Below are 19739 nucleotides of genomic sequence, written 5' to 3' on the forward strand. Positions count from 1 at the left end.
TCACCACCTTCCGGAGACATTTGAAACCCCACCTCTTTAAGGAACACCTGGGATAGGATAAAGTAATCCTTCTAACCCCCCCTTACCCCACACCCCCCTCCAAAAAATTATAATTGTAAAGTGGTTATCCCACTGGCTATAAGGTGAATGCACCAATTTGTAAGTCGCTCTGGATAAGAGCGTCTGCTAAATGACGTAAATGTAAATGTAAATATGAGGACATCACACCAGTTTTTTTTTTTTTTACTGCACACTGAGATCAGTGTGAGATCCAACATCAGAGGACCACACACAAACAAATAATACAGACATTGAAGAAATATATCATGAAAATCTGTGAGAACTGGTTTTTCACAACGTTTGAGAAATAAGTGTCCATGACGTCATTACCAGAGGGTCGTGAGCAAAGCGAGTTCGAATCCATTGCAAATGCTCAGACAGCGGGGCCGTAAAGCTACATTGCATGCTACGAACGTCCTTGCTAACTAGCCACAGACGATAAACGCAAATTTGCTGTACATATAGAAGTAACAATACCCAGTATTATTGGAGTTAGATATTCGCGTTAAGTGGGTGTTCGGTTCCTGACTATGTCAACAGCCGACGATTCACGTTACTACAACGGTACGTTGAGGTTAGCTAGCTAACGTTAGCTGTTTAGCTAGTTGCTAGCTATCTAGCTAACGTTAACGAAAGTAGCTAACCAGCTACCTGTAAACAACAATGCTCTTCCTTGTCAGCGATTTTTCTTTCGTAATACGAAATGTGTTCTGAATTGGATAACTAGGGGTTGACACTATTTATAAATTACTTAACTTGTCAGCTTAATAGGTAGCTAACAAGTTAGTTACATAAAGAAGTTAGCGAGCTAGCAATAGAAAGTAGATAGCTAGCTGTGGTTTAACTTTAGAAGCTAGTTAACTAGCACGTTTATTGGTAACGTTAGCACATTGTTTTACTCTGGACCCATGGCGCGCATGCTAGTACATTTACTATGACAACACATCTAACTGGCTAGTTGGCTAACATTACCACCTATTGCTATTGTGTTATAGACGTAGGTAACTAATTACTGTACCCTACATCAACGTTGAGTAATTTCGTAGCTAGCTCTCTAGTTACATCACAGCATTGAAAGTTGGCTGAAAACGTGTCTGCGTATTACAGCGAGAATGGATTATCTGGGCGATTCCACGCCAGGAAGGGCCGAAAATAAATAATAAATACATAACCTGAGGGATAGGGCTGGAGAAATGTAACGACTCTCAAATTCATAAACAGAAATAACGAATGATCATCCATGATATCAAATTGATAGTTTTAACCATGTTTTGAGGCTATATAGGGTTTGTTTACATTGACTTTGTTTACATTGGAGTGAAACAATCTTATTTTGGATTATGATGGGCTACAACAGTTACCTTTAATAAAACACAATTTCTCACCACCATGCTAGAGTGGCTAATGATACAGTACTTCCTGATGTTGCGCACTATGTTCAGCCAGGGGTAATGGTGGTGGAAAAGTGTGTTTTATTAACCCTTTACACTCGTGGGAATTGGCCTATATGGATAGGGCTAAATTGAAATGTTTCTTACAGAAGAAATATGAAAATGCATAACCATGGTAGCAATTGAAAGGGAACGGTTTGGAGATTATGGGAAAATTATTAGACCAAAGGTGAGGACACAACAGTTCACCTGACACGACTGAATCCAAACATTACACTGTTGATTTTATGTGCATTTTACATTTACTGTACTTTTTGCCGTGTTTGTTGATGAATAAATCTGAAAATACTCTGGATACATTCAGTAACATGATAAGAAGGTGAATGCACCAATTTGTAAGTCGCTCTGGATAAGAGCATCTACTAAATGACGTAAATGTAAATGTAAGAATATTCCTGGAAAATGTGGGATAGTTGCAACAAAAGGCAACAAAGTGACAAGGGTTTGAGTGAGAGGACTAACTGGTGTCTCCAAGTGCCCACACACCTCCAGTGTGCACAGTTCCTAAGTCATTTCAATGCACTTTTATGGCTCAAAGAATAGTCTTCAACTAGAATGTTTTTTTTTTTTTTAGCTTTCCTAGCTGTGCGGTTGAGGAACTAGAGCAAGCACACTTGTAGTTTTGTTTACAGCACAACTCTGCATCCCTGCCATCACACAATTACTGTTGTTTACGCAATCCAAAAACGGTCCATTATAAATCGCAATCTGGGTCAGGTGTTGTGAAAGCTTGTTCATTTGAAAGCTTGTTCTATTGCCAACATGACTAGCTAAGTTATACAATACGATATTACAGTGTTAGGCTTTCACAACGAGGTGCTCAAGTTCAGAACGGCTGTCAGTCAAAACCATACAGCGCTGTGAAGTGCAGAGCTCTGACGTCATGTATAGCATGTTATCATACAGCCACTGCGTTCCAATTTAGGTGTTTATCAGTGCCCAAATCTGCCATTTTCAACTTGTATATGGGTACGAGTGTAAAGGGCTACGACAGTACGCATATTTCCCCCGTTTTTTTAGGCCGGCGGGCCATTAAATCAAGGAAACGGACGCCTTTGCAGCCTGCTTTATAATTTGTTATGTACAAACCCGTCGCTGGGCGACGTGAGTGTATTACCGGCTGTGCAGATTAGGGTAAACGTACCCATTACGCCCAGTTCCATCTTTGAATTACAATAAAAAACAAAAAATGTTCTGTTGTTTGTTTCAACCGATTCAACTGGTTGTTATGTCCATACATTTTGATTCTAAGCTAATCAGATGTTTTATTAAGTTATTGATCGTTTTTTGTAAATTCCCACTAGTGGCCAATTTCAAAGCTGCAAAAAACCTTGGTGTTGAGGCGACCCTCAAACACATTTTTCAGATTTTTTGTACCTTCTCAGATAAGTGAGCATACTTTATGTAAAATTAAGAAATTAATTTGCTGATATATGCACATGATGGCATATTTCATGGACATTAATTACTATCTCTTGCCAATTGAAAATATGGGTTTTTCATGCTATCAATCGTGTGTGGCTGCATGTCACAGTCACACAGTAGCAACATACCTTGGTGAACTACAACAAGGTAATAGATTTCAGGCATTCACAGCTTACATTTCTTAATGCATTTTATGTTATTTTACTGTTAAATTAACCTTGCATTGTTAAACATAAATGCAATTTTTGTAAATTTGACATTTATCTCAGGTGGGTTTAAAGGGTACAGTAGCACAAAAAGCACTCCTATACAGAATGTAAATGACAAATAAATATTGTTCAATATGATCAATACTAACTTTGCATAATATTGTAGTCTATAGTGTATGTTTATACCCCAAACCATTGTTTTCCAAATATTTAATGAGTAGACTTTGCTATTCTGCTATTTCTTTGGGGACTATCTGTTGATCCATGTAGTTAATATGTTATTCAATGCAGTTGTATGGGCTAATAGCAGTAAGGCCAAATACAGTACCAGACAAAAGTTTGGACCTACTCAATCCAGGATTTTTCTTTATTTTTACTATTTTCTACATTGTAGAATAATAGTGAAGACATCAAAACTATGAAATAACACATGTGGAATCATGTAGTAAGCAAAAAAGTGTTAAACAAATCAAAATACAGTGAGGGAAAAAAGTATTTGATCCCCTGCTGATTTTGTACGTTTGCCCACTGACAAAGACATGATCAGTCTATAATTTGAATGGTAGGTTTATTTGAACAGTGAGAGACAGAATAACAACAAAATAATCCAGAAAAACGCATGTCAAAAATGTTATAAATTGATTTGCATTTTAATGAGGGAAATAAGTATTTGACCCCTCTGCAAAACATGACTTAGTACTTGGTGGCAAAACCCTTGTTGGCAATCACAGAGGTCAGACGTTTCTTGTAGTTGGCCACCAGGTTTGCACACATCTCAGGAGGGATTTTTTCCCACTCCTCTTTGCAGATCTTCTCCAAGTCATTAAGGTTTCAAGGCTGACGTTTGGCAACTTGAACCTTCAGCTCCCTCCACAGATTTTCTATGGGATTAAGAATAGAATATGCCATTTAGCAGACGCTTTTATCCAAAGCGACTTACAGTCGTGCGTGCATACATAGGTCTGGAGACTGGCTAGGCCACTCCAGGACCTTAATGTGCTTCTTCTTGAGCCACTCCTTTGTTGCCTTGGCCGTGTGTTTTGGGTCATTGTCATGCTGGAATACCCATCCACAACCCATTTTCAATGCCCTGGCTGAGGGAAGGAGGTTCTCACCCAAGATTTGACGGTACATGGCCCCGTCCATCGTCCCTTTGATGCAGTGAAGTTGTCCTGTCCCCTTAGCAGAAAAACACCCCCAAAGCATAATGTTTCCACCTCCATTTGTGACGTGGGGATGGTGTTCTTGGGGTCATAGGCAGCATTCCTCCTCCTCCAAACACGGCGAGTTGAGTTGATGCCAAAGAGCTCGATTTTGGTCTCATCTGACCACAACACTTTCACCCAGTTCTCCTCTGAATCATTCAGATGTTCATTGGCAAACTTCAGACGGGCATGTATATGTGCTTTCTTGAGCAGGGGGACCTTGCGGGCGCTGCAGGATTTCAGTCCTTCACGGTGTAGTGTGTTACCAATTGTTTTCTTGGTGACTATGGTCCCAGCTGCCTTGAGATCATTGACAAGATCCTCCCGTGTAGTTCTGGACTGATTCCTCACCATTCTCATGATCATTGCAACTCCACGAGGTGAGATCTTGCATGGAGCCCCAGGCCGATGGAGATTGACAGTTCTTTTGTGTTTCTTCCATTTGCGAATAATCGCACCAACTGTTGTCACCTTCTCACCAAGCTGCTTGGCGATGGTCTTGTAGCCCATTCCAGCCTTGTGTAGGTCTACAGTCTTGTCCCTGACATCCTTGGAGAGCTCTTTGGTCTTGGCCATAGTGGAGAGTTTGGAATCTGATTGATTGATTGCTTCTGTGGACAGGTGTCTTTTATACAGGTAACAAACTGAGATTATGAGCACTCCCTTTAAGAGTGTGCTCCAAATCTCAGCTCGTTACCTGTATAAAAGACACCTGGGAGCCAGAAATCTTTCTGATTGAGAGGGGGTCAAATACTTATTTCCCTCATTAAAATGCAAATCAATTTATAACATTTTTGACATGCGTTTTTCTGGCTTTTATTGTTGTTATTCTGTCTCTCACTGTTCAAATAAACCTACCATTAAAATTATAGACTGATCATTTCTTTGTCAGTGGGCAAACATTCAAAATCAGCAGGGGATCAAATACTTTTTTCAAATACTGTATATTTTATATTTGAGATTCTTCAAAGTAGCCACCCTTTGCTTTGATGACAGCTTTGTACACTCTTGGCATTCTCTCAACCAGCTTCATGAGGTAGTCACCTGGAATGCATTTCAATTAACAGGTGTGCCTTGTTAAAAGTTAATTTGTGGAATTTCTTTCCTTCTTAATGTGTTTGAGCCAATCAGTTGTGTTGTGACATGGTAGGGTTGGTATACAGAAGACAACCCTATTTGGTAAAAGACCAAGTCCATATTATGTCAAGAACAGCTCAAATTAGCAAAGAGAAACGACAGTCCATCATTACTTTAAGACATGAAGGTCAGTCAATACGGAAAATGTCAAGAACTTTGAAAGTTTCTTCAAGTGCAGTCGCAAAAACCATCAAGCGCTATGATGAAACTGGCTCTCATGAGGACCGCAAAAGATCTACAAAGAAACCACTACTAAAAGGACACCAATAAGAAGAAGAGACTTGCTTGGGCCAAGAAACACGAGCATGGGTCTGATGATATTTGCCAATTGATTTCTGCTGCCGGAGCGGCATCTGTTAATGGGAAAGCTGTTTTGACTTTGTGGCTGTGTTATCTAGTGGAAATTGGGTCAAGCGGCCAAAAATACAAAAATATAAACGCAACATGTAAAGTGTTGGTCCCATGTTTCATGAGCTGAAATAAAAGATCCCCAAAATATTCCATACACACAAAAAACGTATTTCTCTCAAATGTTGTGCACAAATTTGTTTACATCCCTGTTAGTGATCATTTCTCCTTTGCCAAGAAAATACATCCACCTGACAAGTGTGGCATATCAAGAAGCTGATTAAACAGCATGATCATTACACAGGTGCACCTTGTGCTGGGGACAATAAAAGGCCACTCTAAAATGTGCAGTTTTGTCACACAACACAAAGCCACAGATGTTTCAAGTTTTGAGGGAGTGTGCAATTGGCATGCTGACTGCAGGAATGTCCAACAGAGCTGATGCCAGAGAATTCAATGTTCATTTCTCTACCATAAGCCGCCTCCAACGTCATTTTAGAGAATTTGGCAGTACGTCAACTGGCCACACAACCGCAGACCACGTGCTACCACGCCAGCCCGTGACCTCCACATCCGGCTTCTTCACCTGCGGGATCATATGAGACCAGCCACCCAGACAGCTGATGAAACTAAGGAGTATTTCTGTCTGTAATAAAGCCCTTTTGTGTGTAAAACTCATTCTGATTGGCTGGGCCTGGCTCCACAGTGGGTGGGCCTATGCCCTCCCAGGACCGCCCATGGCCAGTCATGTGAAATCCATAGATTGACTGATTTCCTTATGAACTGTAACTCAGTAAAATCATTGAAATTGTTGCGTGTTACGTTTATATTTTTGTTCAGTATAGAAATCGCTCTGTAATTTCCTGGTTGCTAAAATTCAGTTTGTGAGAGAAAAAAAACAGCCTAGTGCTGTTGCAATTCACCTAGCTTCCACATAGGGGATACATTCTCTGTGTAGCACCTTTTAACAATATGTCTAAAAATAAGCAAAATCCAAAAGGTACTTTTGAGATATTAATATTTTTTATGTTGAATACATTTGTGACAATGTATTTCATAATCTATATATACTCCATATTTTAGAGCACACTATAAGGACTATAGTGACACCACGATGTTGTCTGTATCATGTATGGATCATAGGCTCCCTAGTGGCGCAGCGGTCTAAGGCACTGCATCAGTGCTTGAGGCGTCACTACAGACCCCCTGGTTCGATTCCAGGCTGTATCACAACCAGCCGTGATTGGGAGTCCCATAGGGTGGCGCACAATTGGCCCAGCATCGTCCGGGTTTGGCCGGTGTAGGCCGTCATTGTAAATAATAATTTGTTCTTAACTGACTTGCCTAGTTAAATAAAGGTTAAAAAAAAAACAGGAGGCCTAAAATGACCACTTTCTTCATGATTTTCTCAAATTGTTTTTTGATACAAATGTAAAAAGCATATCAAACATCCTTCCTCCCAATGAGGTTTCTATGTGAGAAATGCCAGAACAATTCGAGATACCCAAAATATTTTCGGCCCTTCCTGGTGTGGAATCGCCCAGCTAGCGCTCCTTCCAAACATGCATGATATCAAATGAAGATGACAGACCAGATCTGGGCCATTACTAGGCTAATAACTGCTGTAGCTTGGTTGAATTCCTTTTTCTGTGAACTCAAAGCTCACTATAGTGACTCTTTGTCCATCAGATCACGATGACAGAGTTGGAGGACAAAAGGTTCGCAACCGCAAAGGCAGGGGACCTTTCAGGGCCCCTATGTATAGTGACCAAGGGCCAGTAGGTCTAGGGCCAAGACCAAGACATCGTGGTAGCCAAAGAGGCGGCGGCGGCCCGGGACCCAGAGCGAGATTTGACGATGAAGATGGCGACGTGGCAATGACAGACAGCAACTCCCAAGATGGATCCTCTCAACACAGATTGTGAGTTTGTCATGCTGAAGAGGGAGAGTATTTCACTGAACATGTTTATAGGTTTGATCTATGAAGTTATCCTTTAAACCTCCTCATGGTTTTTGCCCTGCCAGTAACCCTTATGGAAGGCCAAGTCGCCGTGGTGACGACCGCTTTGACCGGGGCCGCAGAGGTGGTGGAGGAGGAGGTCACAGGGGTCGTGGGAATAACAAAGGAGGGGATGGAGTTGGAGGTGGCCGCAAGAACTGGTTCAAGATGTCTGTGAGTCCACGTTGTAAAATAATTGGGTGGCTTTACAGATCTACTAAGCTGTCATTGATTGCATTGTACTTAGTCAATGCTAAATTGTGACTCTTACAGGTCCCCTATGGAAAGAAATACGACAAAGACTGGCTGATAACGGCACTGCAGAATATCTGCTCCATGCCCTTCACCCCAGTACATGTAAGTGACTGCTGCCTAGTGGCTTTTTTTGTTAGTCAAGCTAGTCCAGAAATAGACTGAGCAGTGTTTCCCCATTATGCATTTAGCAGTGGTGACGCTAAAATATATGTTTTATTTACCTCTGCCACCACTGCTGAAATAAATCCTAGGGGAAACACTGGACTTTGTTCTCTTGTCCCCTGAAATAGCTTCATTTGATTGGCATTCTCTTTTTTCACCTCTGTTTTCCAAAGTACCACGTAGAGGGAAACCGAGCAGAGTTCTTTATTGATGATTCCACCACTGCGAATGCCTTGTTTAAGGTATCACGGAAGATCACAGACAAAGAGGGCTACAAGGTACTATTTTTTCTCTCTCCACAAAACAGACCTTAGGTGGTTTTATCAAATGGTGTTAAGCGGGATATTTCTGGCAGACTGGGCACCAGACATTAACACATTAATAACGCCAGCAGAAGTTTTCGATTAAGCAACAAGGCTGGCGCCAGAGTTAATAGTTTGATGATGGCAGTCAATATGGATCGGACCGTCAATAGGACCTTGAGAAGGGGTCACGGTAAGGCTGTGGTTAATGATTAGGGCTTCAGAAAGGGCTTTCAATAGGAATTCAAGGACATAACCATTTCCCCCTGGGGATAGTTATTAGAAAACATGCCATTCACTCCTCCAACCTCCATCTTGTCCAGGTGACGGTACTGATGAATCCCTGTCCTCCACCCTCCTTTCTTCAGTCTGAACTAAAGCCAGCTGATCTGGAGCACCTGAAGGTAAGACAAGGAGACCGGCTCTTAACGAATAGGAGGAGGAGTGATCGTTTTAATAACATTATTGTATTGGTATCTGAGCCATCAGCAAGGTTATTACTTTTTATTTCCTTCAACTCTACTTAGTAATTGCTCCTATTCTTTCAAGTACCCGCTAATGATAATAGTGCAACATTCATTATTTAGTTTCATGTATAGAGAGGTGTATGGACTGAATCCGTAAAACTGTTTTTCCCTCATTAGCAATGCATGGCTAAACGTTTTGATGTCTCTCAACAAGCCCTGGACTTGAACAACATCCGGATAGACCCAGGTACACGGCAAGAGCAGTTAGTCACATCAGACGTTTTTCAATGTTGTATTTGCATTATATGACATGTATTCTGGTAGTGCCGTCCAACACTCCTATGCTTCCCTGATTTTCACAGACCTGGTATCGCAGAACATTGATGTGACTTTGAACAGAAAGAACTCCATGCGTGCTGTTATTAAGATCATTGAGGAGAACATTCCAGAGGTATGGATGTGGTCCTTCCTTGTAGCTGAATAATGATAGAATATGGATGCCTTCTTCCCCACTGATCCCTTCTCATTTGCTTCCACAGCTTGTTTGTCTGAACCTCAGCAACAACAAGCTGTTTAGGCTGGATGACCTGTCGGAGCTGGTCAACAAGGTTCCCAACCTGAAAACACTCAACCTTTCTCATAACGAGGTGAGGAGACTGGGTCTGGTTGTGGCACAATGGGACCTAACCCCAGCACTGACCTTTACTGGGACTGCACAGTCTCCTCTTACTTTTCAGTTATCCACATAATGAATTTAGTCAATTGACTGGGACAAGGAGTTTTCTCTCTGTGTCCCATCTTGAGAGTAACACCTGGCTGTTTTATTGGATTTTCATTCCAGTTAAAGACAGAGCGGGAGCTGGACAGGATCAAGGGTCTTAAACTGGTGGAGTTATGGCTGGAGAGGAACCCCCTTTGCGACTATTTCAAGGACCAGGCTTCTTACATCAGGTCAGTCTGTGCTCAGGATGGCTGGGTGGGTAATGGTAGGCTGTTGACAGTGTGTCGTGAGATGGATGGCTGGGTGGGTAATGGTAGGCTGTTGACAGTGTGTCGTGAGATGGATGGCTGGGTGGGTAATGGTAGGCTGTTGACAGTGTGTCGTGAGATGGATGGCTGGGTGGGTAATGGTAGGCTGTTGACAGTGTGTCGTGAGATGGATGGCTGGGTGGGTAATGGTAGGCTGTTGACAGTGTGTCGTGAGATGGATGGCTGGGTGGGTAATGGTAGGCTGTTGACGGTGTATTGTGAGATAGATGGGAGGGGGGATAGTTTAGCATTCTATTCCCTGTATTTCAGGGGGGAACTTGAATGTATTCAGAAAACTCCTACTCTGTGGGACATCACGTTATTTATGGATTATATGAGCCGGGAAGGACATGTTTGGTCTGGTACTACTGAATAGTAACACAACGCTCAACTTGGAAGGATCCGGAATTGACTTGTTGATCACCATGCTATCAGAGAGTCACTGAGCCCTCCCACATTACTACAATAACATAGGTGGTGAATAAGTTAAGACTTGACATGATCGGTTCTTAGACAAGAATGTATTGTTCTATGTTGAAATCGCTCAAATAGCCTACTCAATGCTTGTGGGGAAGCACCTCAGTTCAAATGTAAAGCCACATTTATGATTATTTTAATTTAAGGTGCATGCCATATGTGCCCAAGTTGACATGATCGAACCATTAACCTCTTCACGCCATATAGTTCAACATTAACTAGCCAACAAACACATGGTTTTAGTTGAGGATAATGGCTGTGTTTATCATTTCAATTATTTCTACATCCCTGCCCCCTTCTAGATGCAGGTTTAACTGTCTGTCTGTGTACTGTCTTTTTTTTTTGTCTCTCTCTCTCATCTGATCTCACTCTTTCCCTCTCTGAAACTCTGCAGCTGATCTTTCCCCCATTTGTTTTCTGCAGTGAAGATGACCCTGTGCCCCCTACAGACACCTCTGTATTCATTTCTTAAACAAAATCCTGATCATTTAAATGTCAAGAGCCATTACCTCGAGCATACATAAAACTTGGCATGGATAATACTGAACACAGCATTGTGATTGAGACCCATACTTTGGGAAGAGCTTGGATTACTAAAATGGCATTGTGGAAAATAAATCCTTTTGTAGCTCAGTTGGTAGAGCATGGCGCTTGTAACGCCAGGGTAGTGGGTTCGATTCCCGGGACCACCCATAGGTATGATTTATGAACGCATGCCTGTCGCTTTGGATAAAAGCGTCTGCTAAATGGCATACATTATATATATATATTTAAGATTCATATGGGAAATGTGTTGGTACATCCTCATCCTCCCCTATACGGGTCGTAAAATGTGGCCAGTGAAGAGGGCTGGTTAGCCAATGACGGGTAAGATCCCACCTTTGATACCGGGACAACCTAAGACAGGCACAGCCGTGCATCTGGCCACATCATACCTACGTACGTACGCACATTCATACGTACAGTATATGCTGTACGAAGAAGACATTGAAGTGAAGAAGAACACAAAGATTTGCGCCTGGGGTTGGTTTCCAAAGAGCCAAGCAGAGTCCCCAAATACAAGCTTTCTCATAATTCCCTTAAATCTAACATGCCTTCAAGGCTTGTTTGTGTCGCAAGTTGGTAGACACATTGTCAGAATGTAACAGCCGGAGAGGAGAGGCTTTGAGAATGAGGGACACAAAGATGGATGTATCGAGAGACCCTCAATTTGTGGGATTTCAATATATGAAGTTGATTTCCGGTTAAGGATATGACATTTAACGTTTATTCTATGGGCATAAAAAGTGCAGTCACCTCAGAATGGTCACTGATAAAGTCTAGGAGTCTTTTCCTCAGATATCCCTCTCAACATGTTTCCCTAAAAATACAAACTTTGTTTAATAGGGCTTGGATGCCCTATTTGTTTAACCACCCCCAAAATGTTAAAGTTGAAGTGGGGTCCAACATTTATTTATTTTTGGTACCAAAAATGTTTTGTAAGATATGCAGTATCATTCTTGCATCAATCAATGCTAGCAACAGAGGTTGCTGTAGTGGCGCTCAGGGCCCAGCTCTCTATCACTCTTTCTGTTTGTCTTTTTGTTTCTATTTGTGTGTAATTTGTGTATTTTCTTCATCTGAAGGGGATGCTTTGCATGTTCTCCTCAACTAACATGTTTTCTATTCCTTAAGGCTGGCTAACATACCACACAATCAACCTAGTGGAATTGCATCTTCTATCAAAGCTTTTTGTGAACTCCTCTTTGCTGTTTTGGTTTGATCGGGCTTGCATGTCGTGTTCTATGTTACCATAAGTCTTCCCTCTTCCCTTTCTACCTGAAACCACATGGTGTAACTTTAACCAGCCTTAATGTAATGGATTAACCCCCCTGTGCATACCCATGATTCATGTCATTCTTTCATCTCCAACAGTCTCCATCACATTTTACATTTACATTTTAGTCATTTAGCAGACGCTCTTATCCAGAGCCACTTACAGTTAGTGAGTGCATACATTTTTCATACTGGCCCCCCATGGGAATCGAACCCACAACCCTGGCGTTGCAAGCGCCATGCTCTACCAACTGAGCTACAGGAGGCCATCACCACCTCTACAGTCTTTAGATTCCATTTCACTGTCTCTTGGTCCAATGACACGTGTGTCAGACAACTCAAACATGCAACTTTTGACCATAATATCACCCTTGTGGTCTCTACCAAGCACATTGGTCACACCACGGGCCACTCCCAATCACCAGGCCACTCCCCTATGCGTGTGAAAAGCACTGATTTGTCTCTTGTTGATATGGGGCGCTCACAACCAACGTTCACACCCCTACCACCCCTTCCAAGACAACGTGTGTCAGTGTGTTTCGGCGTGTAGGGGGGGACGGTGAGTATCATCACAAAGGGGTGAGTACATTGCCACAGGAAAGGGGGCCGAGGCCTCCCGAGTGGCGCAGCGGTCTAAGGCACTGATCAGTGCTAGAGGCGTCACTACAGATCCGGGTTCGATCCCGGGCTGTGTCGCAGCTGGCTGCGACCGGGAGACCCATGAGGCGGCGCACAATTGGCCCAGCGTCGTCCGGGTTGGGGAGGGTTTGGCCGGCCAGGATGTCCTTGTCCCATCGCGCTCTAGCGACTCCTTGTGGCGGCCGGGCGCATGCATGCTGACTTCGGTCGCCAGCTGTATGGTGTTTCCTCTGACACATTGGTGTGGCTGGCTTCCGGGTTAAGCGAGCAGTGTGTCAAGAAGCAGTGCGTCTTGGCTGGGTCGTGTTTTGGAGGAATCATGGCTCTCGACCTTAGCCTCTCCCGAGTCCGCACGGGAGTTGCAGCGATGGGACAAGACTGTAACTACCAATTGGGGAGAAAAAGGGGTAAAAATCAGGGCTGTCGTCATAGATTGATTTGTCATTGGTTTATCTATATTGTACTGTTCATATTAGTACATAAGGATGTGTCATTGTAGCATTGAGTATGTCTTCACTGATATGCAGAGCTGACTATTTCATGATCAGGCATGGGTGTGTTCTATCCTGAACAATCAGTTCGAAAGTTGGAACCACCAAAATATATGCAGTTATAATGACGAATCAAGTCCATGTTGGTATTTTCTGCCAAGTTCCTCCCCTCATTTCAGTTAACTGTCTGGACAGGGATTATATCAACATTTGGGCGGCTATTAGAGGTCATTGTCCATGGGTGAGGCTGGAGTGCATGAGCATATATATGCATGTGTGGTTGAATAGTGTTTAGGGGGATGACTCCCAGAGTCTTTATATATAATCAGCACTAACTCCTGTCTCTTCTCTTCTGTGTTTTTGTGAATGTCGGACAGCGAGGTGAGAGAGAGGTTCCCCAGGCTTCTCAAACTGGTAAGGGTTCAATCCAACACTTTTAGGATTTCAACAATTGTTTGTTCAACTCGTTTTGGATATTATTATTGTATTTGTGTAGGATTTACATTCTCTAACTCTCTTCACTAGGACGGTCAGGATCTCCCCCCACCCATAGTCTTTGATGTGGAGGTGACTCCTGCCGCCCTTCCACCATGCAAGGTAATACATACACACCATTGGTTCTCATTTAGGGGCTTTGCATATAACCATGTGTGTCAAAACAGGAGTGTTTTATTTGAAATTCTCACCCTTCGACTTCTGTCACAGCCCAGCTACTTCTGCTCTGAAGAGATCAAGACTCCCATCGTTGGCTTCCTACAACAGTGAGTTTGCACTCAGCTCTTTTTATGTTGAATCCACGGACACAAATGCATACACATTACTGTACAAATACACTACACACTGTTATAGATGCGGTAAAGAGGTCAATGGAACTCGACCAAAACAATGGAAATGTCATGGAAACGTGTGGCGGGAACGATGACGAATCTCCTCATTGCCCCCCAGCAAAATTATCCTACATTTAGGCTGTTGTTTATATGTGTATTTCACACTACGTTGAGGTAAACATCAGAGTATAATGCTTGTATGGATGTCAACCCCTATATGTTCATGTTCACTGCATTACAGTTAAAAATTACTTTGACCATCACCAGCGATTTCTGTATGCTAGCTATACTACAAGATCATACGAACGGAAGTTAGCATTTAGCAGTCACTTCTAAACCTGAAAAGGGACATCTAAATGCTATGCAGCGAAAACTGCAGCCAAATATATCAAAATCGTACTTTAGTAACCACATTGTGGCCAGTGGTGTCAAGTACTTAAATACAAATAGTTTAAAGTACTACTTAAGTAGTTTTTTGGGGTATCTGTACTTTACTTTACCATTTATATTTTTGACTACTTTTACTTTTACTTCCTAAAGAAAATAATGTACTTTTTACTCCATACATTTTCCCTGACACCCAAAAGTACTCATTACATGTTGAATGCTTAGCAGGACAGGAAAATTGTCCAATTCACACACTTATCAAGAGAACACGTGGTCATCCCTACTGCCTCTGATCTGGCAGACTTACTAAACACAAATGCATCGTTTGTAAATTATGAGTGTTGCAGTGTTCCCCTGGCTATCTGTAAATTTGTAAAACAAGAAAATGGTGCCGTCTGCTTTGCTTAATAAAAGGAATTTGAAATGATTTATACTTTTGATACTTAAGTATATTTAGAACCAAATACTTTTAGACTTTTACTCAAGTAGTATTTTACTGGGTGACTTTCACTTTTACTTGAGTATATTTCTATTAAGGTATCTATACTTTTACTCAAGTATGACAATTGGGTACTTTTTCCACCATTGTGGGCCTGTTACAATGCATCAATCATGAGGGATTTGACCAATATCCACTTTGTTAGAACAGATGTGTTGAATGTGCTCCAATCTGGCGTCCTTCTGTCCTCCGCGGTCTGCGTTCCATTGGCCTCTTTACCGCATGTATGCAGAGCAAATCTCAACTAAGCCGGAGCCCAAAACGCTCTGATGCACACCAACACACCTTTATTTTTGTTTAAAACAAAAAGCAGCATGATTTGATGTCATTATATTTTAAATGTTATTTTATACGACACAAATGTATCTGCTTAGGTAGAATCTATCTGTACTGATATGAAATGTAAGTTGTTGTATGTTTCTTTTGATGTACGTTTTTAAAGAATAACTTTCCCCCAGATACTACAGTGTGTATGACTCCGGAGACAGGCAGCCTTTATTAGATGCCTACCATGATGGAGCAACCTTCTCCTTGAGCATGCCCTTCACCATGCAGAACCCCTCCAGGTACCCCTCGGCTAGTTATTAATGTTACCTGTCTCCAGCAGCATGCATAAACGGCGTAAAATAAACAGTAATTCAGTATCACCTATTTGTCACCTGTTTCTAAGGTAGTCAGTCAGTCACTGTCTCCCTTTGTCTCTAGGTGCAGTCTTGGAGATTACCATAAAGACAGTCGCAACCTGAAAAAGCTCAAAGATCCCAGTGAGTCTCCCACTTCTGATTTGCTACTTGAGTTTTCAGAAGTGATGGTTGATGTCATCTCTTACAAATGTAGTGTCTGAATAAGGGTAAGGGTAGGTAACAACACATCTGCCACGCTGATCATCAACACGGGGGCCCCTCAGGGGTGCGTGCTCAGCCCCTTCCTGTACTCCCTGTTCACCCATGACTGCATGGCCAGGCACGACTCCAACACCATCATTAAGTTTGCAGACGACACAACAACGACAACGATGAGACAGCCTATAGGGAGGAGGTCAGAGACCTGCCGTGTGGTGCCAGGGTAACAACCTCTCCCTCAACATGATCAAGACAAAGGAGATGATTGTGGACTACAGGAAAAAGAGGACCAAGCACACCCCCATTCTCATCGACGGGGCTGTAGTGGAGCAGGTTGAGAGCTTTAAGTTCCTTGGTGTCCACATCACCAACAAACTATCATGGTCAAAACACACCAAGACAGTCATGAAGAGGGCATGACAAAGCCTATTCCCCCTCAGGAGACTGAAAAGATTTGGCATGGGTCCTCAGATCCTCAAAAAGTTCTACAGCTGCACCATCGAGAGCATCCTGACTGGTTGCATCACTGCCTCGTATGGCAACTGCTTGGCCTCCGACCGCAAGGCACTACAGAGGGTAGTGCGTACGGCCCAGTACGTCACTGGGGCCAAGCTTCCTGACATTCAGGAACTCTTACCAGGCGGTGTCAGAGGAAGGCCCTAAATATTGTCAAAGACTCCAGCCACCCTCGTCATAGACTGTTCTCTCTGCTACCGCACGGCAAGCGGTACCGGAGCACCAAGTCTAGGTTCAAAAGGCTTCTTAACAGCTTCTACCCCCAAGCCATACGACTCCTGAACAGCTAATCAAATGGCTACCAGGACTATTTGATTTGAATAAAGGAAACCTGTTGGTAGTGAACGTCACCATGATTGTGTTCACTCATGTACACAAGAAGTAAAATGAGTTTAATACCTTTACTCTTTCAGCCACACGGTTCCGCTTGCTGAAGCACACCCGTCTGAATGTGGTGGCTTTCCTGAGCGAACTGCCCAAAACGCAACATGACACTGCATCTCTAATTGTGGACGTCAACACCTTCACCGTGAGTAGAATACTCTTATAACCATCAACTCATATTCAAAGGCCATGACCATCATTGATCTCATAGCTTCAATCTCCTGTCTCTCTCCTACTCCTGTAGAACACGTTACTGTCGTTCACGGTCACTGGAGTGTTCAAAGAAGGTATGTTTGTTCAACTTTTCTGACTTGGCTAACATATATTGTTTCCCTATTTTTGTTGTATTTTTTCCCACATTTTCATTCCCCAAAAAGTCATGAACCATGTATGTTTCTTTCTCCTTCTGTCACGACAGTTGAAGGTAAATCCCGCGACTCTGTGAGAGCTTTCTGTCGGGTGTTTGTCACAGTGCCAGCTGGAGGGACAAGGTAGGCCCTAGAGCTAGCCTTTATATATAGACAAAACTCAGCTGGATATGTACTTGGATGTCTTGATCGCAACAAAAATGTTGATACTAATGGGAAAATAATTTCCTCATCTTGTATTCCTCATGTTTCGACAGTCTTTGCATAGTGAACGACGAGCTGTTTGTGCGCAATGCCACGACTGAGGAGATCCGCCGGGCCTTTGTTGCGCCCGCCCCCACCCCATCCAGCAGCCCCGTCCCCACCCTCTCAGCCCCCCAGCAAGAGATGCTCTCTGCCTTCTCCCTCAAGTCCGGCATGAACCTTGAATGGTCCCAGAAGTAAGTGGGAAACAGTTACTTTGCATTAGATTTTAAGTTGGCTCAAGTAGTGACAAACGCTGGCCCCTGTTGTCGCCCCGCTTCGTTTTTTTTGTACAGGGTTTTGTGGGTGGAATATAGCAATATTGCGTTCATTTGTTGGTTCTAACCTACTTGATCAATGCATCTCAGGTGCCTACAGGACAATGAATGGGATTTCAACCGAGCAGGGCAGGTCTTCACAGACCTCAAGGTAAATAAATGGTCCCCTCATATTACTCTGTAAATGAGACCGTAAACATTCCTAGATCCAAATCTTAATCCTAGTAAAGTATCTAAGGGAGCAATGTGTGTTGCTTTAGTTTGACTGAATGTCTGTGTGTTTTACCTCAGATGTTATGTACCCTTCTAGGCTTCAGATACTAAAAACAAAACTTCTGCTCTGTTTCTCCTCAGGCTCATGGAAAGATCCCAGATGTCGCTTTCATAAAGTGAACAGGAATGGTTGTGAAGCTTTTTAATTATTGTCATTGGTCTTATTTCCGTTCATTCTTATGCAGTTTCCCTCCTGGATTACAAGATAACACCGGGATATACTTCATTATTTGTGTACTTATAATTAAAAGTGATTTAACGTATTCAAATCTGCTTGTAGTCATTTCATTACACTGAGTATACCAAACATTAGGAACACCTTTCGAACATTGAGTTGCGCTCCCCCTTTTGCCCTCAGAACAGCCTCAATTCGTCTGGGAAATGAAGCATGTGTTTAGTGAGTCCGCCAGATCAGAGGCAGTAGGGATGACCAGGGATGTTCTCTTGAAGTGTGCGAATTTGACAATTTTCTGTCCTGCTAAGCCAGGGGTGTCAAACTTATTTTAGCTCAGGGGCCACATGGAGGAAAATCTATTCCCAAGTGGGCCGGACCGGAAAAATCATGGTATATATAACTTAAGAACAACAACTTCAGATTGTTTTCTTTGTTTTAATACGATCAACATACAACATAAAGCTGGAGCCTGAGGACAGTGTGTCCAAAATAGTACAAGCACAACATCACTATTAATCATAAAACACGTCAAGTTTATTTGAAAATTCTAAAGAAAAAGAACACACAAACACACAATGCCTCAGTGATTCACAGAAGTATATCACAGATCACAGAACTATATCAGGGTGTCATTTCTCAGGCAGAAATGTAGATAAAAATAATGAAATCCTGTTCCCCAAACAAGTGCAAGAACCACAGAGTCAAGAATAGGTTAAATATACAAATAAAATAAAAACAATTAAAAACAATAGCACATCAACATAAAAACATATAAACATAAAGCTGGAGCCTGAGGACAGTGTCCAAAAGCACAACATCACTATTAATCATAAAACACCTCAAGTTATTTGAAAGTTCTGAGGACAAAGAACACACAAACACACAATGCCTCAGTGATTCACAGAAGTATATCAGGGTGTCATTTCTCAGGCAGAAATGTAGATAAAAATAATGAAATCCTGTTCCCCAAACAAGTGCAAGAACCACATAGTCAAGAATAGGTTAAATATACAAATAAAATCAATTAAAAACAATAGCACATCAACATAAAAACATATAAACATAAATCTGAAAGCGTTGCTCAAACTCCCGTAACAGTCCCGTTATTTTATCTTTGAACCGCTTCATGTCTGCCACATGTTGGGTCGCGCACACATTTTTCAGACAGGGGAAGTGAGCTGCATCACCACCGGCAAGTTGCGTCTCCCACAATGACAGCTTCAACTTGAAAGAACGTATGCTGTCATAATACTGCGTGACAACTTTGTTGCGCCCTTGCAGATGTTTGTTCAAGTTATTCAGGTGCTCTGTAACATCCACCATAAATGCAAGGTCCTGCATCCATTCTGCGGAATGAAATTCTAACACTGGTTTGCCCTTTTCTTCCATGAACTGTTCAATTTCTTCTCGTAAATCAAAGAAACGCCTCAGCACAGCACCTCGGCTTAACCATCTTACCTCAGTGTGGTATGGCAG

The 19739-nt window shown here is 42.4% G+C and overlaps 1 protein-coding gene across 1 annotated transcript; it reads left to right on the forward strand.

Moving 5' to 3' along the window:
- Window positions 1-245: 245 nt before the first annotated feature.
- Window positions 246-18351, forward strand: LOC311099599 (nuclear RNA export factor 1-like). The gene is made up of 21 exons (XM_084140311.1): window positions 246-624; window positions 7525-7756; window positions 7861-8008; window positions 8108-8191; window positions 8425-8529; window positions 8877-8957; window positions 9198-9267; window positions 9383-9471; window positions 9560-9667; window positions 9862-9971; window positions 13849-13885; window positions 13997-14068; window positions 14177-14232; window positions 15643-15750; window positions 15890-15948; window positions 16956-17071; window positions 17171-17213; window positions 17345-17417; window positions 17552-17734; window positions 17906-17966; window positions 18170-18351. Exons 1-21 carry the CDS (start codon window positions 591-593, stop codon window positions 18206-18208), a joined length of 1908 nt encoding a protein of 635 aa, XP_083996437.1. The 5' UTR covers window positions 246-590; the 3' UTR covers window positions 18209-18351.
- Window positions 18352-19739: the final 1388 nt, after the last annotated feature.

Source organism: Coregonus lavaretus (genome assembly GCF_964263955.1).
Source record: "Coregonus lavaretus genome assembly, chromosome: 24".
NCBI classification, from domain to species: domain Eukaryota; kingdom Metazoa; phylum Chordata; class Actinopteri; order Salmoniformes; family Salmonidae; genus Coregonus; species Coregonus lavaretus.